The sequence below is a fragment of the Pangasianodon hypophthalmus genome, chromosome 25, assembly GCF_027358585.1.
Source record: "Pangasianodon hypophthalmus isolate fPanHyp1 chromosome 25, fPanHyp1.pri, whole genome shotgun sequence".
In the NCBI taxonomy this organism is placed as follows: domain Eukaryota; kingdom Metazoa; phylum Chordata; class Actinopteri; order Siluriformes; family Pangasiidae; genus Pangasianodon; species Pangasianodon hypophthalmus.
In genome coordinates, this window is record NC_069734.1 from 16560561 (window position 1) to 16581220 (window position 20660).

At 45.9% G+C, this 20660-nt stretch overlaps 1 protein-coding gene across 2 annotated transcripts in view; it reads left to right on the forward strand.

Moving 5' to 3' along the window:
* Positions 1–40: 40 nt before the first annotated feature.
* crebbpa (CREB binding protein a) overlaps positions 41–20660 on the forward strand; it is a 32136-nt gene continuing 11516 nt past the window's right edge. For both annotated transcript variants that reach the window (XM_026947975.3, XM_053229346.1), the window contains exons 1-13: positions 41–877; positions 13363–14015; positions 16666–16836; positions 17344–17590; positions 17721–17834; positions 18404–18640; positions 18832–18937; positions 19115–19252; positions 19345–19462; positions 19690–19861; positions 20003–20065; positions 20147–20268; positions 20439–20612. In XM_026947975.3, coding sequence (XP_026803776.2) covers positions 799–877; positions 13363–14015; positions 16666–16836; positions 17344–17590; positions 17721–17834; positions 18404–18640; positions 18832–18937; positions 19115–19252; positions 19345–19462; positions 19690–19861; positions 20003–20065; positions 20147–20268; positions 20439–20612 — 2394 coding nt within the window. In that variant the 5' untranslated portion in view covers positions 41–798. The remainder of the gene's footprint in view (positions 878–13362; positions 14016–16665; positions 16837–17343; positions 17591–17720; positions 17835–18403; positions 18641–18831; positions 18938–19114; positions 19253–19344; positions 19463–19689; positions 19862–20002; positions 20066–20146; positions 20269–20438; positions 20613–20660) is intronic.

Below are 20660 nucleotides of genomic sequence, written 5' to 3' on the forward strand. Positions count from 1 at the left end.
GAAAAAGAAAAAAAAACTTTTTTTTTTTTTTGTATCGAAGGAATCAACAGCCGCCATCTTGTCGCGGCTTGGAAATCAGGATTTCGATACGGCGCTATTTTTTAACTTCGAAACAGCGCGTCCGAGGCGACGTTCGACGACAACTTTCGGCCCAAGACGCCGCCGTTGAATCGCGACGAAGCTTATTTTGGCGAAAAATCCTGGAATTGAGCGGCATTTCGTCGGCCACGAACCCCCCCCTTTTCGCGTTATTACCTTTGATTTCCCCCTTCGGTCCGTGTCGTTTAAACTGAGAGAGGGGGAGCCGTCGGACGACAGACAGCATCGACGGGACATTTGCAAAAAATTAGAATTAACATTATGATGCATTTATGCATTTTTAAAGGCGTTTCGGATGTTTTTTTTTGCACGATTTTTTTTTGACGTCAGAGAAAAGGTTTTGATGAGGATGCACATTTAACATCGCCGCGACGAGGAAACGCAGCGCCGAGAATTCCTCTGGAATATCTACATTTCCCCCCAAAAAAACTAAAACTCTCTTTTCTTGAAAGGAAATATTTTTTTCTCGAGGCTAATTTAACGACGATAATGTGGGTGTTGGGTGTTGGATTATCATGGGGTAAATGGCGGTGGCGCTGTTGGTACTTTTTTGAGAATTCCTCCTCCTCGCTGCTAGCTTAGCTAATTAGCAACTCAGCCTGAGACGTATAAACAAAGTGAATTTCGTGGAGCGTTGTTTCATTTCCGCCTTGAAAGGATTCCCTTTGTGATTATTTTGCTACATCTAATCTAGAAAAAATGGCTGAAAATCTGCTTGATCCTGGACCTCCGAGTGCGAAGAGGCCGAAGATGACAGCACCTGCCTCAGACGGGCCAGGTAACGCTAGCTAAAGTAACTTAAATGTCAAAAAAAAAAAAAGTTTGCTGTCGGTTTTTCTTCTCTCTCACACACACCACTGCACTCCAAACGCGACTAAAATGTCCTGACTGAGGTCCAGTCCTTGTATTTAGTGTTTTATTGCAGTAAAAGTGCTGTGTTTACTCTATATTGTCACTGACGCTAGCTTCATACCAGAACACTCCGCTAGCTAGCGGCTAACATTGCAGCGTAGTTTCTCCTGTCAGATTAGACACGTTAAAGTGGCTCTTTTTGAGTGTTTTTTGTTTTTAGAAGGAAGCGAAACATATTTAACAGTGTTCACAAAGTCATTTTGTATTCATTGTCCTTACACGTGTAGAAAAAAAACGCTATTTGAAGTACAGAATGGAAGAAAACGCCTTAACGCCCTACACGTACTAGCGCACTCACTAGTAGGACAGAAAGAGCAGCGCGCGCGCAGGGACGGATCAGCGGTCTGACACTCTGTAGTACGCTAGTATGCAAGTGTGGATTTCAGCACTCGCCACCTTCAATGCGAAAAATCTCCCTAATCATCTGCGGGTCAGTTAAAGTTAGCTAATTAACTATCTAATTCTTTCATCTGGGATGTTTATTTTGACCTAATAAGGAATAAGTTTACATTTTTGGCTTTTTTTTTTGATACTCAGGTTAACAAGCAATAAAACTTCAATAGTTTTCTATTTTCAAGTAAATATTCAGTGATTAATATCATTTCTTTTAAAAAGGTGACAGTCAATAAAAATGGCAGGAAAAATCCATTTGAAAAAGTATTTCACATTTTGGAAGAGTATTTCCTACTTTTCAGTGTCCGTACGAAAAAAAATAATTAGATAACAAGCTTTTTATACAAAAACTGTACGGATTTTGCGCAAAAATTAAGAAATAAAACATTCGCAAGGCATGTCGTGACAGGAAAATAATCAGTGCGGGAAGACACGAAGCAGAATTCAGGTATATATATCCATCCCAAAGTGTTTTATTCCTCTTACGCCACAGCGACTAACGTTTAAAATTGATCAAAGAACGTCACGTCGTATTTTTTAGCTGTTTATAGTTACATTTAACGTTAAGGCTACGAAAAAGAAACAAGTTCTTTTTACTTATCTTATTACTCATGTTATAGCGGCTATAAACATTCGTTCCATCAAGCCTTTCTTATTATAGAGAGGAAAAAAAAAGAAAAAAAGCAGCTCTGAAGATTTTACTTATTGACACTTATAAGCTGCTGACACTGGAGACTCCTTCCATAGATGTTTAAGAAACGTCTCTTCACGGATATTCTTCATCAGCAGACGACAGTTATTCGTTTTCCTTTGATAAACAGATTTAGAAAGTAAAATCATTTCTTATTTGTATTAGATTAGGTGACGCGTCCGCAATACTAAGTCTAAGCTGTTGCTATAGAAATGATAACGTATCAGGACAACGTAATATAAACCTGAGACTTTAAGGCTGCAGAACTGTCAGAGCTGCTGTGCTAGAAAATTAATCAGCACCTTCTGACTGTTTAAGCACACGAGAGGAGAAATGTAATTTAAAGCAGGCCGATGGTGCCCGAGCGGAGTTCATCTCGGCGCCCAACGCTAGCGACGGAGCCGTAACTGTGCCGTTGCATCATTTTCTAGCAGCACGTTTCATCACGCATCAGATGCAGACTTTCTGTTTCTGTACACACCTCAGCTTCGACTGTTAAACGTTTCAGCTACGGTGCTTTGAAGTAGAGCCGAGACATAAAACCAAAATATCATATCATATGATTCCTGAAATGTGAAAAAAACATGAACAGGAAAAAAAAAAGGTGAAAAAAATATGTGTGTGGAATAAATCTGGAGAATATTTGTTTAAATATAATTTTAAAGATTAAGTTCACTATTTTGACATCAGCTCCTTCCAGTTGTTTTGTAATTATATATATTTTAAACAATTTTAAAAACATATCATGATATATCACAATATGCTTTTCTGAGATAACGTCGATATCGAGATTAAATATATCAACTCGAGTCCTATTCGGATCGGATTAGTTTATCAGAGGGACGTCTGTAATAAATATTTATTACACGTCTCCTCGCATCCAGACGGCAATAAAATGACCGCAGGAGGGTTGTATTTCCTCCAAACCCGGACGTTTGCATCATGCAGTCATACGACCACGCTCCGTTCACAACTCGGCGTCCAGGCGGTCGAAGAGGCGCTGGAGTAGAGAAAAGACGCCGGCTCTTGTTTTAGTTTGGGGTGAACCTGGTTTCCAGCAACAGCTTGAAAATACAATGAAACAATAATCACAAAGCATACGAGAAGCATCCATTTTTTTTCTTCACAAAAGTGTGTAATATCTGGCGGAGGGTCACTGATACGCACAGTGTGAGAATAATACGGCAGTTAGCGGCAGACAGACGTTTTTTTTCCAACACGAGGCGACATCTGCATAGAAAATCAGGGACATGTGCATCCGTGTGTCCTCAGATGACCTCTGAGTTTGTAGAGAACAGAGAAAAACTCTGACATGACCGTAATTGGAATAAAAACGTTCATGTGTGCTTCTTAATCGGAACAAAGCGTTCACGTGTACACCTCAATCGGTTAAAAACATTCACGTGTGCGCCTCAATTGGCAAAAAACCGTTCACGCGGGCGCCTCAATCGGAACGAAAGCGTTCACGTGTGCGCTTCAATCGGCACGAAAACGTTCACGTGGGCGCCTCAATCGGAACGAAAGCGTTCACGTGTGCGCCTCAATCGGAACGAAAGCGTTCACGCGGGCGCCTCAGTCGGAACGAAAGCGTTCACCTGGGCGCCTCAGTCGGAACGAAAGCGTTCACCTGGGCGCCTCAGTCGGAACGAAAGCGTTCACCTGGGCGCCTCAGTCGGAACGAAAGCGTTCACGTGGGCGCCTCAAACGGAACGAAAGCGTTCACGTGGGCGCCTCAAACGGAACGAAAGCGTTCACGTGGGCGCCTCAATCGGAACGAAAGCGTTCACCTGGGCGCCTCAGTCGGAACGAAAGCGTTCACCTGGGCGCCTCAGTCGGAACGAAAGCGTTCACCTGGGCGCCTCAGTCGGAACGAAAGCGTTCACGTGGGCGCCTCAAACGGAACGAAAGCGTTCACGTGGGCGCCTCAAACGGAACGAAAGCGTTCACGTGGGCGCCTCAATCGGAACGAAAGCGTTCACCTGGGCGCCTCAGTCGGAACGAAAGCGTTCACCTGGGCGCCTCAGTCGGAACGAAAGCGTTCACCTGGGCGCCTCAGTCGGAACGAAAGCGTTCACCTGGGCGCCTCAGTCGGAACGAAAGCGTTCACCTGGGCGCCTCAGTCGGAACGAAAGCGTTCACCTGGGCGCCTCAGTCGGAACGAAAGCGTTCACCTGGGCGCCTCAATCGGAACGAAAGCGTTCACGTGTGCACTTTAGTTGGAATAAAAAAAACCTTAATCAGAATAAAAACGTTCACATGTACACCTTAATCGGAATTTTTTTTAAAAAAATTGCGTATACCCCTTAATCAGAAAAAAAAAGTTTGCGTATACACGTTAATCAGAATAAAACATTCATATGTCCACCTTAATCGGAATAAAATCCGTTCACGTATGCATCTTAACCGGTACAAAAAAGTTCACGTGTATACACTATTCAGAATTAAAAAAGTTCACAACTTTCATGTATGCACTTTATTTGGAATAAAATAGTTCACGTATACACCTTATTTGGAATTAAAAAAAGTTTGCGTATGCATCTTAATTGAAATAAAACATGCGCGTATATATCTTAATCGAAATTAGAAGAGTTCATGTGTACAGCTTAATTGGAATAACAGTCGGAATCGGAATAATAAACGTTCACATATACGTCTTAATCAGAATAAAACATTCGCGTATACATCTTAATCGGAATAAAACGTTCGCGTGTACGTCTTAATCGGAATAAAACGTTCGCGTGTACGTCTCAATCGGAATAAACACGTTCGCGTACACGTCTGAATCGGAATAAAAACATTCGCGTACACGTCTGAATCGGAATAAACACGTTCTCGTACACGTCTTAATCGGAATAAAACGTTCGCGTACGCGTCTTAATCGGAATAAAACGTTCGCGTACACGTCTTGATCGGAATAAAACGTTCGCGTACACGTCTTAATCAGAATAAACCGTTCGCGTACACGTCTTAATCGGAATAAAACGTTCGCATACACGTCTTAATCGGAATAAAAACGTTTGTGTGCACGTCTTAATCGGAATAAAACGTTCGCGTACACGTCTTAATCGGAATAAAACGTTCATGTACACGTCTTAATCGGAATAAAACGTTCGCGTACACGTCTTAATCGGAATAAAACGTTCGCGTGTACGTCTCAATCGGAATAAACACGTTCGCGTACACGTCTGAATCGGAATAAAAACATTCGCGTACACGTCTGAATCGGAATAAACACGTTCTCGTACACGTCTTAATCGGAATAAAACGTTCGCGTACGCGTCTTAATCGGAATAAAACGTTCGCGTACACGTCTTGATCGGAATAAAACGTTCGCGTACACGTCTTGATCGGAATAAAACGTTCGCGTACACGTCTTAATCAGAATAAAACGTTCGCGTACACGTCTTAATCGGAATAAAACGTTCGCATACACGTCTTAATCGGAATAAAAACGTTTGTGTGCACGTCTTAATCGGAATAAAACGTTCGCGTACACGTCTTAATCGGAATAAAACGTTCATGTACACGTCTTAATCGGAATAAAACGTTCGCGTACACGTCTTAATCGGAATAAAACGTTCGCGTATGTCTTAATTGGAATCAAAACGTTCATGTACACGTTTTAATCGGAATAGAAATGTTTACATACACGTCTTAATTGGAATAAAACGTTCGCGTACACGTCTTAATCAGAATAAAAAAGGTTAACATATACACGTTATTTGGAATAAAATTTAAAGCCGGTCTAAATGACATTTAATAAAATTAAACAAGTTTCCTTTCTGTAAATAATCTATTTAATGGATGAATAGTCTGATCACTTTGTGTCTGATCACTTTCACGATCGGACTCCGTGCGTGCGTTCTGCTCACGTGCGTTTGAGTCACGAAGCGCTCCTTGCGCAATCAAACCGCTCTGTGAGAAAACACGACTCCTGTTCGAGATGTTAACTGATTGAACCTGTGAGGAGGCATCGATCTCAGACGAGCATTTTACTGCAGGACGCAGAGTTTAATATTCGTTATTCAGCGAGGACGCTCAAGTGGACACGTCTTTGTTAAAACCTTTATTTCACGTGCACTTGTTTCCAAACCGTGGCCTTTAACATTAGTAACATCTGAAAATCCGCAAGCGTGTTATGTGTCTGTTTTACTGATGGCTGATGGGAGCAGTTCGTTTTATTTTTTAAAAACCAGAGCTTCATTGTTCTTGAAAATATGAAACGTTGAGCAGCTTTACCTCACATCACACTCGGAGACGGAAATAATTTAAACCTTGTTAAGTGTGATAGACTTTTTTTTTTCTTACTTACGATAATCTGGAAAAACAGATAAAATGTGATTTTAAAAAAATCGTTATAATATCCGTAATAGCATAATAGTAGGTTCTGGAGGCGGAGCTTTGTACACATGGGCGGGAATATAAACACCTTCCTCATCATTCAAATCATATTCATCTCCACTTAATTAACTTTTAGACACGTTACCCTGACTAATCTTGCTTAACGCACCTTTAAAAACACGTGCGCTGTTGTTAAAATACTGAAGTCGTTTGGCTTTGCCGTGATAGCTGTAGCTACTGGGTGCCATTTATACAGATTTTAAAAACACGTCGGTTCTCGCGTTTTATTTTAGACCTCTGAAAACGCATCTTTTTCAGTCTTGCTCTTCAAACTGGCTTTAACGGAAAGCATCAGGTTTGTGTTGGAGTGTGGATAAGAAAAAAAACATTACGTAGCTGTCATAGCTACGGTTCTAAGATGGCGGAATGTATTGCAATGCAGCATTTGACTGATTCGTATCGCAATACGAGCGTCATCGTGGCGCGCGTGAAAGCGTCGTATGGTCGCGTTTGTCAAAACAGACGCAAGTAGCTGAAATAACATAAAGGTTATTAATGGAGTTAAATATAAACAGTGTTTCGAAACTGACTCTTTGGTGCGGACAAGGCTTAGGGGTCGTTACCTCTAAATTACCCCCAGGGGATGATTTTAATACCCTGATGATGTCACAAAAATATCATTTCCTGCAAATATGCTTCAAACAGACTTGTCTTTTTAGTCATTAAAAATTTTTCTCTGTAAATTATTCTTGATTAATTCCCATCCAGCAGTCCGATCTCTCCTGTCGCACGGGAAGATGAACGCTATCAAGTGTCGGACAACCTGGATGCTGTCCAGGGCGGATCAGCACACTCAGAGAAAGATGGCTCTCTGCCCTCTTCCGCATACATGAGCTCACAGACGCATGCGATTGGCCAGTCTCGCTGTGATTGACAGGCCGGAGAGAGTACGTCATCCCGCCCCCTCTAACAGCACGGCCTGTTTGTTGCATCGGAAGTCATTTAAATCAAATATCCCACGTTCTAGTCCTTCACGCTGCTGCGTCGTGGTAACGTCGTCCTCTTGGCAAATGCAAAGCGGTAAGCTGGACGGTTGTTGCGCAATAAATTCATATCCACCGTGACCCTGACACGCATGGAAAGCAGCGTTTATTTGTTTATTACAGCTGTATTTCTTTATCCACACCACAAATGTGCTTGTATAGCGTGTCGTTAAAGCGGGATTGGAGCCGAGATATTCCTTCAGAACAAAACAAAAAAAATTATGACCTCACTCCTCAATGCTGTGTGCACTAGCTGACTATGGAGTGTACCTGTGCAGTGCCCTAGTTTGAAAGTAAGGCCACTTGATTGCACACACGGACTGCAATACAGTTTCTAACAGACGACTTTTCCTTACCGTTTCTCCTTGAAAAGATTCTGGGGTCATTTTAACAGCTATTTGGCGCCTGAAGAGAACCCGAGCCCGCTTTTCTTTGTTTCTTTCTCTCTGTCGCTCTCGCTCTGTTAACGTAATTTAGTGCGTTTATGTTTCCACAATGAAATCTATCTGAGAACAGATAGCTGGGAATGGAGTAACAATGTTTCTGTATTTTTACGCTGCTCGTTGTTTGAATGTTCGTAGTGACCGACATCTTTATTTAGATTGATGTCACGCTTTTGTGTTTCCGTATAACGTGAACAAGCTGACAATCTGGCGGCTCGATTTCGCAACGTAGCGTCGAATCGCGGAGCCCTGCATTATTGCGTACAGCTCTACGTTTATACTGTACGTGGCAAACGAGTGACTGAGAAACAATAAGCAAACGAACTCTTATTATACGTATTTGGAGCTGGGGGTGTGGGGGATGTCACATGACCATCAGGGGTTTTTAAATTGTTTTTCTCTCCCACCCACTCACATGCACACACACACACACACACACACACTGGGGAAACTTTTTGTGCTGCACCCGGGTGCATTCACTGCTGTGTCATTTATTTAAAAAATATGTTTTATTACGTTGTGAGAACAAGTTGTTCGATTTGACTGTGACACGAATGCAGCCCAGTGAGAGAGAGAGATCGAGAGAGAGAGAACCAGAGACAGAAGGGAAGGGGACAGAGAGAGAGAAGGAACCTCAGGGTGGTGGGGAGGACCAGACAGAGAGAGAGAGAGAGAGAGAGAGAGAGAGAGAGAGAGAGAGGGGGAGCCTAAGGGAGTGGGAGAGGGAGACATGGTGAAAGAGAGAAGGAGAAGGGGGAACCAGAACTGGGGTTTGGGGGGGGGGGCGATGAGAGAGAGAGTGAGAAAGAGAAGCAGAAAGAGGGAACCAATTGGGGGGGAAAGAGAGAGGGAACCTGAGCGAGACATGGAGAAAGAGAGAAGGAGAAGGGGGGAACCAGAACGGGGGGAGAACCCGAGATAGAGGGGGGAACCAGAATGGCGTGGTGGGGCGATTGGGAGAGAGAGAGAGAGAACCTGAGACAGAGAGGGAACCTGAGAGAGTGGGAGAGAGAAAGAGAAGCAGAGAGAGGGAACCTCGGAGGGGGGAGAGAGAAGGGGGAGGACCTCAGAGAGAGAGGGAGTGGGAGACATGGTGAAAGAGAGAAGGAGAAGGAGGGAACCAGAACGGGGTCGTGGGGGGTTGGAGAGAGAGAGAGAGACGGAACCTGAGAGAGTGGGAGAGAGAAAGAGCACAAGGGAGTGAGAGAGAGGGAGAATGAGAAAGCAAGAGAGAGGATGTGAAGAGACAGAAAAAGGGGGAACTGAGATGGAAACTGAGAGAGGGATGGATGGATAGGTAAAGGAGGCGGAGGAGGGGCAGCGCAGCAGAAATGTGGTCGGGTATGATGATTGTGATAATTCTGTTGCATCACTCGTTCCTTACTGACGAGTGGATCGTGTTGAGGCCAGGAAATGAGAAACACTCTCCAGTGATACAGCACCACTGCAGCTGTGTGTGTGTGTGTGTGTGTGTGTGTGTGTGTGTGTGTGTGTGTGTGTGTGTGTGTGTGCAGTGATTAATACAGCTCAATGCTGATGTCTTGCTTGTGTTTAACGTGACTAGGACAGACGTCGTGTTTGCCGCTGCAGTCAGTAGCAGTGAATTGCAGCACACGCTCCGAAAAGCTCCCGTAAACGGCGTATAAAAACCCGTAGCCTGGAGTTCAGGGGCAGGAGTTTATTAGTTATTTATCAGGGTCAGGTGGAATATTAGCACAGTAACGTCACGGTGATGAGATTTAACCTGCTTCTCTTCTCATCAGACAACATTTTAACTTTCTAGACCTGATCAAAATGTTTATTCTCCTCAAATATCTTCAGGGCAACAAACCTGTGGCCAGCGAGTAGCATTTTGAAATTACTGTCTTTATATTTGTCCTAAAACAAGATCCTGACTAAGTCTGACTTTGCACAAGCCCGCCCCCCTCCTCCGTGATTGGCCAGTAGGTTAAATAGTATCGTGTGGGATGAAACGCAGCGTGCCGTGTGATTATTTGCACGTGTCTGCCGGAGGGGAAAGATAGATTTCTCAAGCCCCGGAAATGTAGCGTGTAAAAGTGATCGGCTCTTTTTCAAGCAGGTGTTTAGGAGCGTGAGGTTTAATACTCATCACGGAGTTAAAATAGCATCAGTGCAGAAGTGAAAGAAAGAGCGTGTTGGATCACACAGCGTTTAAACCTGTGGTCTGTTTCTCTCTGACCACGCAACACTGTTTCCTGAAAGCTTCACACCATCACGATTACAGATGTGGCTGCTCGTTTTTCTTTTTCTTTCTTTTTTTTTTTTCTGGCTAAGTTCATGATTGATGTGTCAGCCAGACTTGTGTTCTCCACAAGTGCAAGAACGTCATTTCTGGAGTCTTGACAACTCCGCGGTCACGGCAGCGGTAGCGCCTCAGAGAGAGGCGGAGAGCTAGAGGAGGAAAGAGCGGCGCGATGGCAGCGCTCGGTTCCTCGCGAGCAAAACCCCAAAACGTGCTGCACCTGTTCCAGCCCAGACGGCCAACCATCACATCGGCCCACCGACCGGCAGCTGCAGCTGCCCGGCGTGTTTATTTATAGACGGAGCGAGCTGAATGAGAAGGAAAGAGGGAGGGAGAGTCTGGTTCAGAGAGCGGTGCAGTAGTAGAGGGAGGGAGGGAGGGAGGGATCAGTGTGTATAGTCGGGGTTCGTATAGAAGTGGTTCGTGACTAGCCTACAACGTTGCGTTTGCTAGCTCTGGCCAACTGAACAGATTTGTTTCAGTGACACGTCCTCAAAGCAGACGACTGCTAGCGAAGGGAACACTTTGCTTCGTGACGCGATTAAGAAAGAATTTCTTCCCTGTCGTAAGAATTATTGACAACATCGAGCCTCGTTGAACGATTAAAACGCTCCTTTAATAAAGTTTGCGTAAGTCAAACGGATCTAGGAATTTCTACTGGTTTTAGAAAAGGATTTTAACGTTCCCGACACAGCTCATTTGCATGTAGCGACGCCCACAAAACTCCATAAAAGGTCAAGTGCACAGCCAGCTGGGAGCACAAAATGATCGATCAGGGTAAAAGAAGAGGAAGTTATTTTGACTCGCTTCTATACCAAGAAAAATATTTCATAATATAACATTAATAATAATAATAATAAGCGAGCGCTAAATCTTCTTTCAGCCGATGTGTTTGTTTATACACCACCATTTCTTTTGTCATAACGAAATTAGTTTTGTTTTAATTTTTGGCTTTGTGTTAGCCCACTTTCTTTCATTTTTATGTTCTGTAATTAACGCAAATAATATAAATGACCGGTTTTCACAAAACGCTCTCGATGGCACGCTTAGTCCCCGACCTAGCGAACTAGCATGACGATGCGATTTTCGATAGAGACTCCAAAGCTCTACCGTAAAGTCGCTCTGAATCATATTTACGTTAGTTAGCGTTTTTATGTGTAAATTTGTACGCGCTCAGGAACGCGAGTAGGATATGAGCTTTTTTTTTTTTTGCCTTTTCACAGGATATTCATGAATGCCAAATTCCTTTCGTAAACGCTCGAACGATCTTAACAGCCGATTTTAGAGTTTGTTACTGCTGTTTAAAAACATCGCAATATCCGCCGTGTCGCGGAAAAGCGCGTGACGTAATTCATTATTTCCTCATATCGCGTCAGCCGGTTCTAGTAGTGACAGAGAGAGAGAGAAAGAGAGAATGTGATTGGTGGGGATTGCAGAGTGGAGAAAGAGAAAAAGAAAGAGAGCTGAAGTGTGTGTTGTGGAGGAATAAAACGCCGGAAGGCGTCGAGTCGGTGTAGAGAGAAGATGACGAGAATCCCTCTCCCCATCTCCCCCCCCTCCTTCACCACGCTGGGACTCGGGGCTTCACGTGGCTTCTGAAACCAAAACAATGCTGTGCCTCCTGGCTCTGCTCCAGGGTGTGTGTGTGTGTGTGTGTGCGTGCGTGCGTGTGTGCATGTGCGCGTGTGCGCACGCACGCGCTTCAAGTCCTCAGTGCTGCGCTTCAAGTCCTCAGTGCTCTGTAAAAGGAGTGATTCAGCACAAAGATGGCGAGATAAGGGGTGTGTGAATGAACGAGAGAGAGAGAGGGCTGTGTGCAGGCAGGCGCGCGCGCGTGTGTGTGTGTGTGTGTGTAAGAGCGATAAAAGAGGAAGAGATGATCTCCTCTCGAGTCGCTCTTGTGTCGAGCACCTGCTGACGTGTGTGTGTGTGTGTGTGTGTGTGTGTGTGTGTTTACTCTGGGAGGCGGGCACAGAGAGTACCCTCATTTACTGCCAGACGCTTCACGCTACACGCGCTGCATCTAAATCACGCGACCAGGAAAGCACACACGGCGCATTTAAAGAGCCGTGGCAGACCATAGACTGGAAAAAAAAAAGATTTAGGTCTGGATTTAGCTCACAGAGTGTTAGTGCAACCATTTCAACAAATTATTGCGTGTATCATGTCAGCATGCGTTAACGTGAATTTTTTTTCTTGGCGTTTAATTGTGTGAAGTTTTTAACTGCAGCTAACGAACTCTTAGTGAGTATCGTTACATGGCTGTGTTTTGTGACGCTTACGAGTAAATGCTTTCTCAGTGAGGAAGTGATTCAACTCTGAATCGACTCACTACAGGAAGTGAATCAAACATGTAAATACGAGCTGCTACAATGAGCCCTAGGACAGAAAATAACCGCATTTGAACTCACGCTTTAGTGATTTATTGCGTGCCGGAGCTGTGTTCTTTGTGCTTGGGTGAATTTTAAGATTTATACAAGCGCTTGACGAACATGAGCCGATGTTCTTCTTCATCTTTTTTCGGTTTGTTTAATTATTTGTGCTGTGAATAAACCAAACAGCAAACGAACCATAAGTATTCATCTCTCTCCGAGTCGGACTGTGTATCAGTGTGAAGTTTTAGCTTTTACTCAATACAGTCAGGTTTCCTGGTCTGTCTGGATTTAAAAAAAAAAAAAAAAAGATCCGTAATTCTATGAATAATACTTTGCACATTTATTGTAGTCTAAAGAAGTTTTAACTCCATGTTCTAATCTCAGATTTGTATAACTGCAGTGTAGAAAAGGAGAGTGATGGTGGCCCTGAAGCAGAGCCCTGAGGTACACCGCAGAGACTTTTAGAGAGTTTTTAACAACAGCTAATGTCTTTACTTTATTACACGAACTAAATTTAAGTGTAGCGTTGAGTGAGATTTGAACTTGTGAGAGTTTACTGAGTTCTAGCGGATGGTTTAGATTTATTAATCCTCTCGACTAACCACTGAAACACAAACGATTTAATTTCAAACTACGGCCAAGCACAGAAAGTAGTCCTCATTGTGTAATATAATATGATAGTTTTTTTTTTTTTTTTTTTTTTACCGTCAGTATACTCCGTTTTATCTTTTAGATTTTTTTCTTAAGATAAAGGTGAATGTAACTTTGCTCTTTTCTCTTGTTCTCTCGCTCTCTCTCGCAGAGTTGAGCTCGTTGTCATGGGACGACCTGGAGAGCAATCTTCCAGACGAGTTGATTCCGACCGGCCCGAACGGAGACCTCGGTCTGATGGCCATGCCCTCGAATGGCGGCGGAGCGGGCTCGACGGGGCTGGCGGACGCCGCCGCTAAGCACAAGCAGCTCTCCGAGCTCCTGCGAGCCGGCAGCGGCGGCAGCCTGAACTCGGCGGCTCTGAACTCGTCCAGCCCGGCGCCCGGGGGAGGCATGGGGCCTCAGCTGAGCGCTCTGGGCAAGAGCCCGCTGGGCCAGGGCTCTCCGTCGCACGCCTCTCCGACACCAAAGCCAGCAGGAGCCACACCAGGCGCACCGGGTAACGGCGCCATGGGCCTGAACGCCGGCTTCAACCAGGCCATGCTGAACAATGGCATGATGGCACAGAGCGCAGCCGCGCAGCAGCAGGGTCAGGTGATGAACGGGACGCTGGGGCCGGGCGGGCGTGGCAGGGGCGCGCCAGTCATGCCGTACCAGGGGCCGGCGTCTGTAGGGCAGCAGGTGGCGGCGGCGGCGGCAGCAGGAGCGGCGCCGGGAGGTGCGGGCAGCGTGCTGGCGGAGACCCTGACGCAGGGGACGCAGCAGATGGGCATGAACGCCCAGCAAGCGGGCAACATGAACAAGGTGAGAGACTGGCTCTTTCCTCCCGTCGCTCGTCTCGGGGCTGTTTCAATTTCGTAACATTGCGCTTCATCGGTGCACTAAAATACCCAGCATGCATCATGCAAGTATGACATTGATCAGTCGTAGAACAAGCATATTTCTTCATTAAAGATGTAACAAATTATTTGTAGACAGGCCCGTGGAGCCTGAAAAACTACGGTCAGATGTTGTTAGCTGTTGTTTTTTTGCTTGCTGTGCATCTGTAATGATTTGAACGCCGTTATCAGAGTTATATAATTGCAATAAAATCACGTGCTTTCCCAACAAGTGCCTCATCTCCTCTCGTCTCTGTTAGCAGCCCAGTGCCATAACAAATGAACCAATGAAAAAAAGAGGAACATTTAAAATTCAAGAGGCTTTTCTTCATGTTGTATAATGTGCAAATTTGCCCAGAAGCACGTCTGGCTAGCCGCTCTGCGTTTCATGTTTAATTGGTTGACTGGGCTGAAGAGCGACATTTTGCACTCCACGGTGCGGCCGAGCTGCTTTGTTTAAAACCGCCGATATAAATATGACCCCGGTGGGCGTGTCAGACAAGCTAGAGACCTGAGAGCAGAGAAACGCTGCGAGTGTTTGTATAGTATGCAAATAATGAGGTTAGCGCCGACTGATGTTGAATGAACGCCAGTCTGTGAGCAGTAAAACGTGTGCTAGGTTATTTGTGTACGTATACTTGTGAAAATTGGTCTGATATGCGTCTGATCTCACGACCGCTTCCGTACGTGCTACATAAACCGCATTTTAGTACAAACTGTTTGGTTTTTTGGCTTTAGAGTGCTGCGGAAATGTGGAACCGATGGCTGCGTGTCATGGGGCATCCCTGCACCTTTGTTCAACGGTGTTGTGTTACTGCGTCCGTACGGCGCATCGTAACTCGCGCACGCTCACATCGGAGCTTGTACGGCGCGGTACAGCGCGAGGTGGTTTTTAACTTTCACCGGACGCCGCTGTGGTTTCACAGGAAGCTCGTAGGAAGCCTTCGGTCGGCTCTCACGCGCTTCTCACACTTCTGCTCGCTACTCCTACCACATCAGAGCAACGCTGTGCTTTCTCTAGTCTGTGTGTCGCAACCGTACATCATTCGGGGAGCCCCCTGTTCTTATGCTTTAAGAGTATTACTAGTAGGGGAAAAAAAAAAGCATGTTCGATAAGTAACAGTATAAAATGCTCACCAGCGACGGAATGGTGCGATGCAACCCGATAGAGCTACCACCCAGGAATCGATTCGTTTTCCCGCAGCAGCGCTTACACGTTCTCTTAGAACACTAATTTGTCTCGTCATGCTGCAAACTCGTCTGTCCTGAAGACACAAACTAGTGCATTAATATCAACTTGTGATTTGGAGTTCTGAGAAAATGAATCAACGCTGTCTGACAAGTCTAGAATCAGTGGTGTGTGTGTGTGTGTGTGTTAAGAGACAGTGAACAGAGTGGAGTGGCAGCTACAGCTCTTGAGAGATGAGAGAGAGAGAGAGAGAAGGAGAGCCGAGCCAAAGAGTGCCACAGATCTGTATGTGAATGAGTAAGCACAGCGGGAGGAGGGTCAGGATAAAGCTGTGGGTGTGTATGTGGGTGGGAGGGGAGAGAGAGAGAGAGAGAGAGAGAGAGAGAGAGAGAGAGGGAGTGAGAGGAGGGCTGGCAGCGCGTGCGGCACTCAGCTGGCCTCTTTTATCTGGTCCGCTGGAGCGATGTCAACAGAGGAGAGCGAGCGGCCCGGCATGCTGCCGGAGGGAGGGAAAGGAGCGAGGGAGGAGGGGAAGTGTTGAAGTGGATGAACGAAAGTAGAAGAAGGAGGGGGGGAGGGCGCACTTGAGAGTAGGTTCCTGTCTGACGGAGAGGAAGAGGATTCTCTGGCCCTGTGCTCGAGGCACGCCTGCGTAGAGTTACGCCTGTTCCTCGAGCACGCCTGCCCTGATCATTGCAGCGTTTTCTCTCCACAAACCCAATTCAGGCTCGTTAATTAGCTGATTAGTATAATTAGGTGATTCTGAGGAAAGGAGGAAAACGGCAGACTGTGGAAGGCAGGGCTACTCCGGGATTGATAAATACTGATCTGTGCTGTAGGAAAGCTCTGATACTGCTGACTGCGCTGGATACGGAGATCAAACAGAGATTTTATATTTTATAATACTACATAGGTTGTGTAGTAAATATTGTGAAATGAAGAGCTGCATGCTTTTTGTTTTTTCTTCAGTGATGATGGGTTTGGATAAATTTCGCTAAATGACTAACATTAGATTGAATCGCATGCTCATGAGCGATCGCTTGTGTTCATTCTCGGCGTTTATAAGTAAAAGTTATTTATCATAAATTTTAAATGACTGAAGTTCAGTGGAACTATTTTGTTCTTAAATTGTCAGAGTAAATTTGTGTTGAGATGAAATAATTATAATGATCATTTTAGCCGTTATTGTACAGCCGTAAAGCCAGTGTTGTAATATGGAGTATTTCGTTTTAATATTTGTGCACGGATTTAATTAGTTTTTTATTAAATCTGAGATTTGTGTTAGTGAAACGCTGCTTTTGGACCATGAGCTGTGTGCTTGATTCTGGATTTTTAAAAAAAATATATTTCTCCTTCTCTTTCTCTCTGTCTGTCTGTGTGTCTGTAGATGGGCATGGCCGGAGGTGGCAGTCCGTTCGGGCAGTACCAGGCAGCCGGGCAGCAGTTAGCGGCGGCGGGTGTAAACGCCCAGCTGCAGAATAAAGCAGCCCTGGCCAACAGCCTGCCAGCTTTCAGCGCTGATCTGAAGGGAGCCGCTGTGCCGAACGTGCAGAACATGGTGAGTGTTTAGCGCTCGCTCGTTTCTCATCTCACTGTCACACTCACCTTATCGACCCTCAGTCCTACAGGTTATCCGGTTATATTATCAGGTTATATGCTTCTGCAAGATACATTTCATTTCCTAATGTTGCTAAAAGCTTCTCACGATCTGTTGATCATCTAAAGACAAGTTGCTACAAAGATTGAAAGATTTTTTTTTTTTTATTATTATAAATGGTGCACTGTTTCAGGCTTTCCAAGGCTACACCCAAACTCACACACTGTTCTGAATGTACGCTGTACATCAAGCAGTGTTAACGAGGCAGCTAGCAGCGTAGCAGCCTTTCCTGGTTACTGTCAAATTGCACATGTTCTGTCTTTTTTTTGGAGGTAGCTATAGACTCATTCCAATCCCATCGCAGTATCTGTTGGGCATTACGTCTCATAGTACGTGTTAATAGGATCGAAATCTGTTTATTGTCCCCAGCGAATGCACTAACATGTCCTCGTCTGTCTGTGTGCGCAGCCCCAGGCGCAGCAGCAGGTGGCAGTGGGAATGGTCGGGTGTCAGGGCGTTCCCGCCGGTCCCACAGCCGACCCGGAGAAGCGCAAGCTGATCCAGCAGCAGCTGGTCCTGCTGCTCCATGCGCACAAGTGCCAGCGGCGCGAGCAAGCCAACGGCGAGGTGCGGGCCTGTGCCCTGCCCCACTGCAGGACCATGAAGAACGTCCTCAACCACATGACCCACTGCCAGGCCGGCAAGTCCTGTCAGGGTGAGTCGCTCGTGCCAACACACACACACACACACACACACACACACACTCGTTCAGCAGCAACAAGACAAATACTCCTCTTTCTCTGCTTCCTGTATTTCTAACACTCGCTGTCTCCGTCTGTCTGCAGTGGCTCACTGTGCATCCTCGAGGCAAATTATTTCTCACTGGAAGAACTGCACGCGGCACGACTGCCCCGTCTGCCTCCCGCTGAAGAACGCCAGCGACAAGCGCAACCAGCAGCGTGAGTCTCCTAACCTCCACTCCATCTAAAAACCTCCTCCTGCTCTTCTTCATGTCTCTCCCCTCCTTCTTGTTTCTGGTTCTCTTATCCATTAGACTTTTTTTTTTTTTTTAAACCATGGCCAGAGAATTGAATGACTAGCAAGCTACACCCAAATGTTTTATCAGTCAAGGTGTTGCGCCAACAGTAGTAAATGATGAAAGTCCTCCCCTTCTGTTTTTTTTTATTGCATAACCAGTTATTTACTACGCCTCAGCAAAAAAGCCTTGCTCTGGTAGCCGGAGAGGAAGTGTGTGTGAGACAGGGAGAGAAACTACATGCACCCAAACAAAGCTGACCATTAGCAGTGCAGCTGCAATGAAACTTTTCATTATAGATATATTTTATATGAACTTTGTTTGTATTAGCAGTATTCTGAGATCAATGTTTTGATGTTAAACTCCACAGCCACACCAGTTCTCTTCAAAAAATTTCCCTTTCTGTGAAAGACAGGATGCTCAGTGCACCAGTGTATATCTTCTGCTTTTGCTGTTTAGAGATGAGGGTAATCATTTACTCTCTTTTTGTAGCGATGCTGACGTCTCCCAACGCAGGCCTGCAAAACGCAATAGGTCCAGTGGGTTCGGGTCAGAACGCGGCTCCGGCCCTAAACGCCCCGGCTCCTATAGACCCGAGCTCCATGCAGCGAGCCTATGCTGCCCTCGGCCTCCCCTACAGCAACCAGAGCCCTACGCCGACACAAACGCCTCCCACTCAGCCCTCGCAGACCCAACACCAGCAGCAGATGAGGCCGCTGAACGCGCTGGGTAACCACACACACACACACACACACACTCTTATAGTCGGTTTCCTTGTTGAATAGACACATTCTGACATGACGCAAGACGCAAACTGTCATTTCTGCGACATGATGGACTGATTGTTTTAATCTCAGTGTCTTTACAGTGTATGAGTGTCAGCTCTGGTACTGATTGTGTGAAACACTCTTTCTCTACAGGCACTAACCAGATGGGCATGAGCGGCGGCGCGATGGGCGTGCCCACGTCAGATCAAGCTAAACTGCATCCCGAAGGCAACATGCCATCCACTCTCAACGCCAACAAGTAATCATCTCATCTATACTACTACTTCTACTACTACTGCAGATGTTTCTGGATCTCGTACTTTGTAACATAGATGGTTTGATGCTTTAACGTGGCCTCACTCTCTCTCTCTCTCTCTCTCTCTCTCTCTCTCTCTCTCTCTCTCTCTCTGTCTCTCTCTCTCTCTCTCTCCTGTAGTCAGCTAATGTCAGATGGCTCAGCAGTGGGAGCTCTGGCTAACGTGCCCACGGCGGCTCCGCTGTCAGCCAGTGGAGTGAGAAAAGCCTGGCATGAACACGTCACTCAGGACCTCCGCAACCACCTCGTCCACAAACTGTTAGCATCCTATACCGATGTCTGTTTGCTTACCGTCTCCTCTTTTTGTGCTTCCACACTAACAGTGGCATTTATGTGTGTGTGTTTTACAGAGTGCAGGCCATCTTCCCTACACCGGACCCCGCAGCTCTGAAAGATCGCCGCATGGAGAACCTGGTGGCGTACGCGCGGAAGGTGGAGGGAGACATGTACGAGTCGGCCAATAGCAGAGTAAGGAGATGAACAGAAACTAAACAGCTCTCACAGCTTGTTAGAATAATGAATTCGGCCAAACGACTTTGTTTTTCGAGCTGCTGGTCGTGCCGCGCCACTGTGCGGCGTAACACGCGCTGTAGCACACGCTGTGATCTGCCCTCTTCCTCATACATACAGTATCGATCAGTCTGATGTCATATGGCGTATTCCTTCACTGTGCTTTGTTGTGCTTTTGCGTGTAGGACGAGTACTACCACTTCCTAGCAGAGAAGATTTACAAGATCCAGAAGGAGCTGGAGGAGAAGAGGCGTTCCCGGCTCCAGAAGCACATCATCAACCAGGCGCCGATGACTGCACCGGGGGCGCAGCAGCCCGCTCTGAACCAACCCAACTCTCTGGGTCCCCGGCCTCAGAGTGCGTCTCACAGACATCCACGCAAACACACACACACACACACGCTTGAGTGACACAAGCTGAAACTCACTCCAACATGCCATACAGCTGCTTCTCACACACAAACACTTAATCATTCTCTTTTTCTGCATCTTTGTTAAGATGGACCTGTGCCTATGCCCAATGTGCCAAATCAGATGATCAACCGCATGCAGGTCGCCCCAGGTACTGCCATTTTTCCCTTTTATCACAGCCGTTAAGTGGTGTGTGATAACGTTGACTCATGGTTGTGTCGTCATGTTTCAGGGATGAACCAGTTCAATGCGATGTCCATGCAGAATGTGCCGATGTCTCAGGCTCCAATGGCCGCCCGAGCGGCCTCCCCAATGAGTCACGCACCACAGATAAACATGAGCACTGTTTCTCAGGTTGGCATTTATATACACGCACATACACACACACACACACACAATATTCATTCATCACCACGTACTACTATGTTTTGTTTTGTTTTTTTCTAGTTAGAAGAAAGAGAAGATAAACGTGGTATTAAACATCATATCAAATGTCTCATTTGTGTGTTTTTGCTTTCTTTCAGATCGGCATGTCACCCACGCGGATGGCCCCGTCGCCAGCCATGATGGGACCTCACGGCGGGAACATGGTGCCGCAGGCGGCAAATCAGACGCAGTTTATGCAGCAGTTTTCCACCAATGCTAACGCTATGAACGTCAACATGGGCCAGCCCAACACGCAGGCAGCTATCCCTCAGGTTAGACAGAACGCACGCACACACACACACACATATGATGATGCTCAG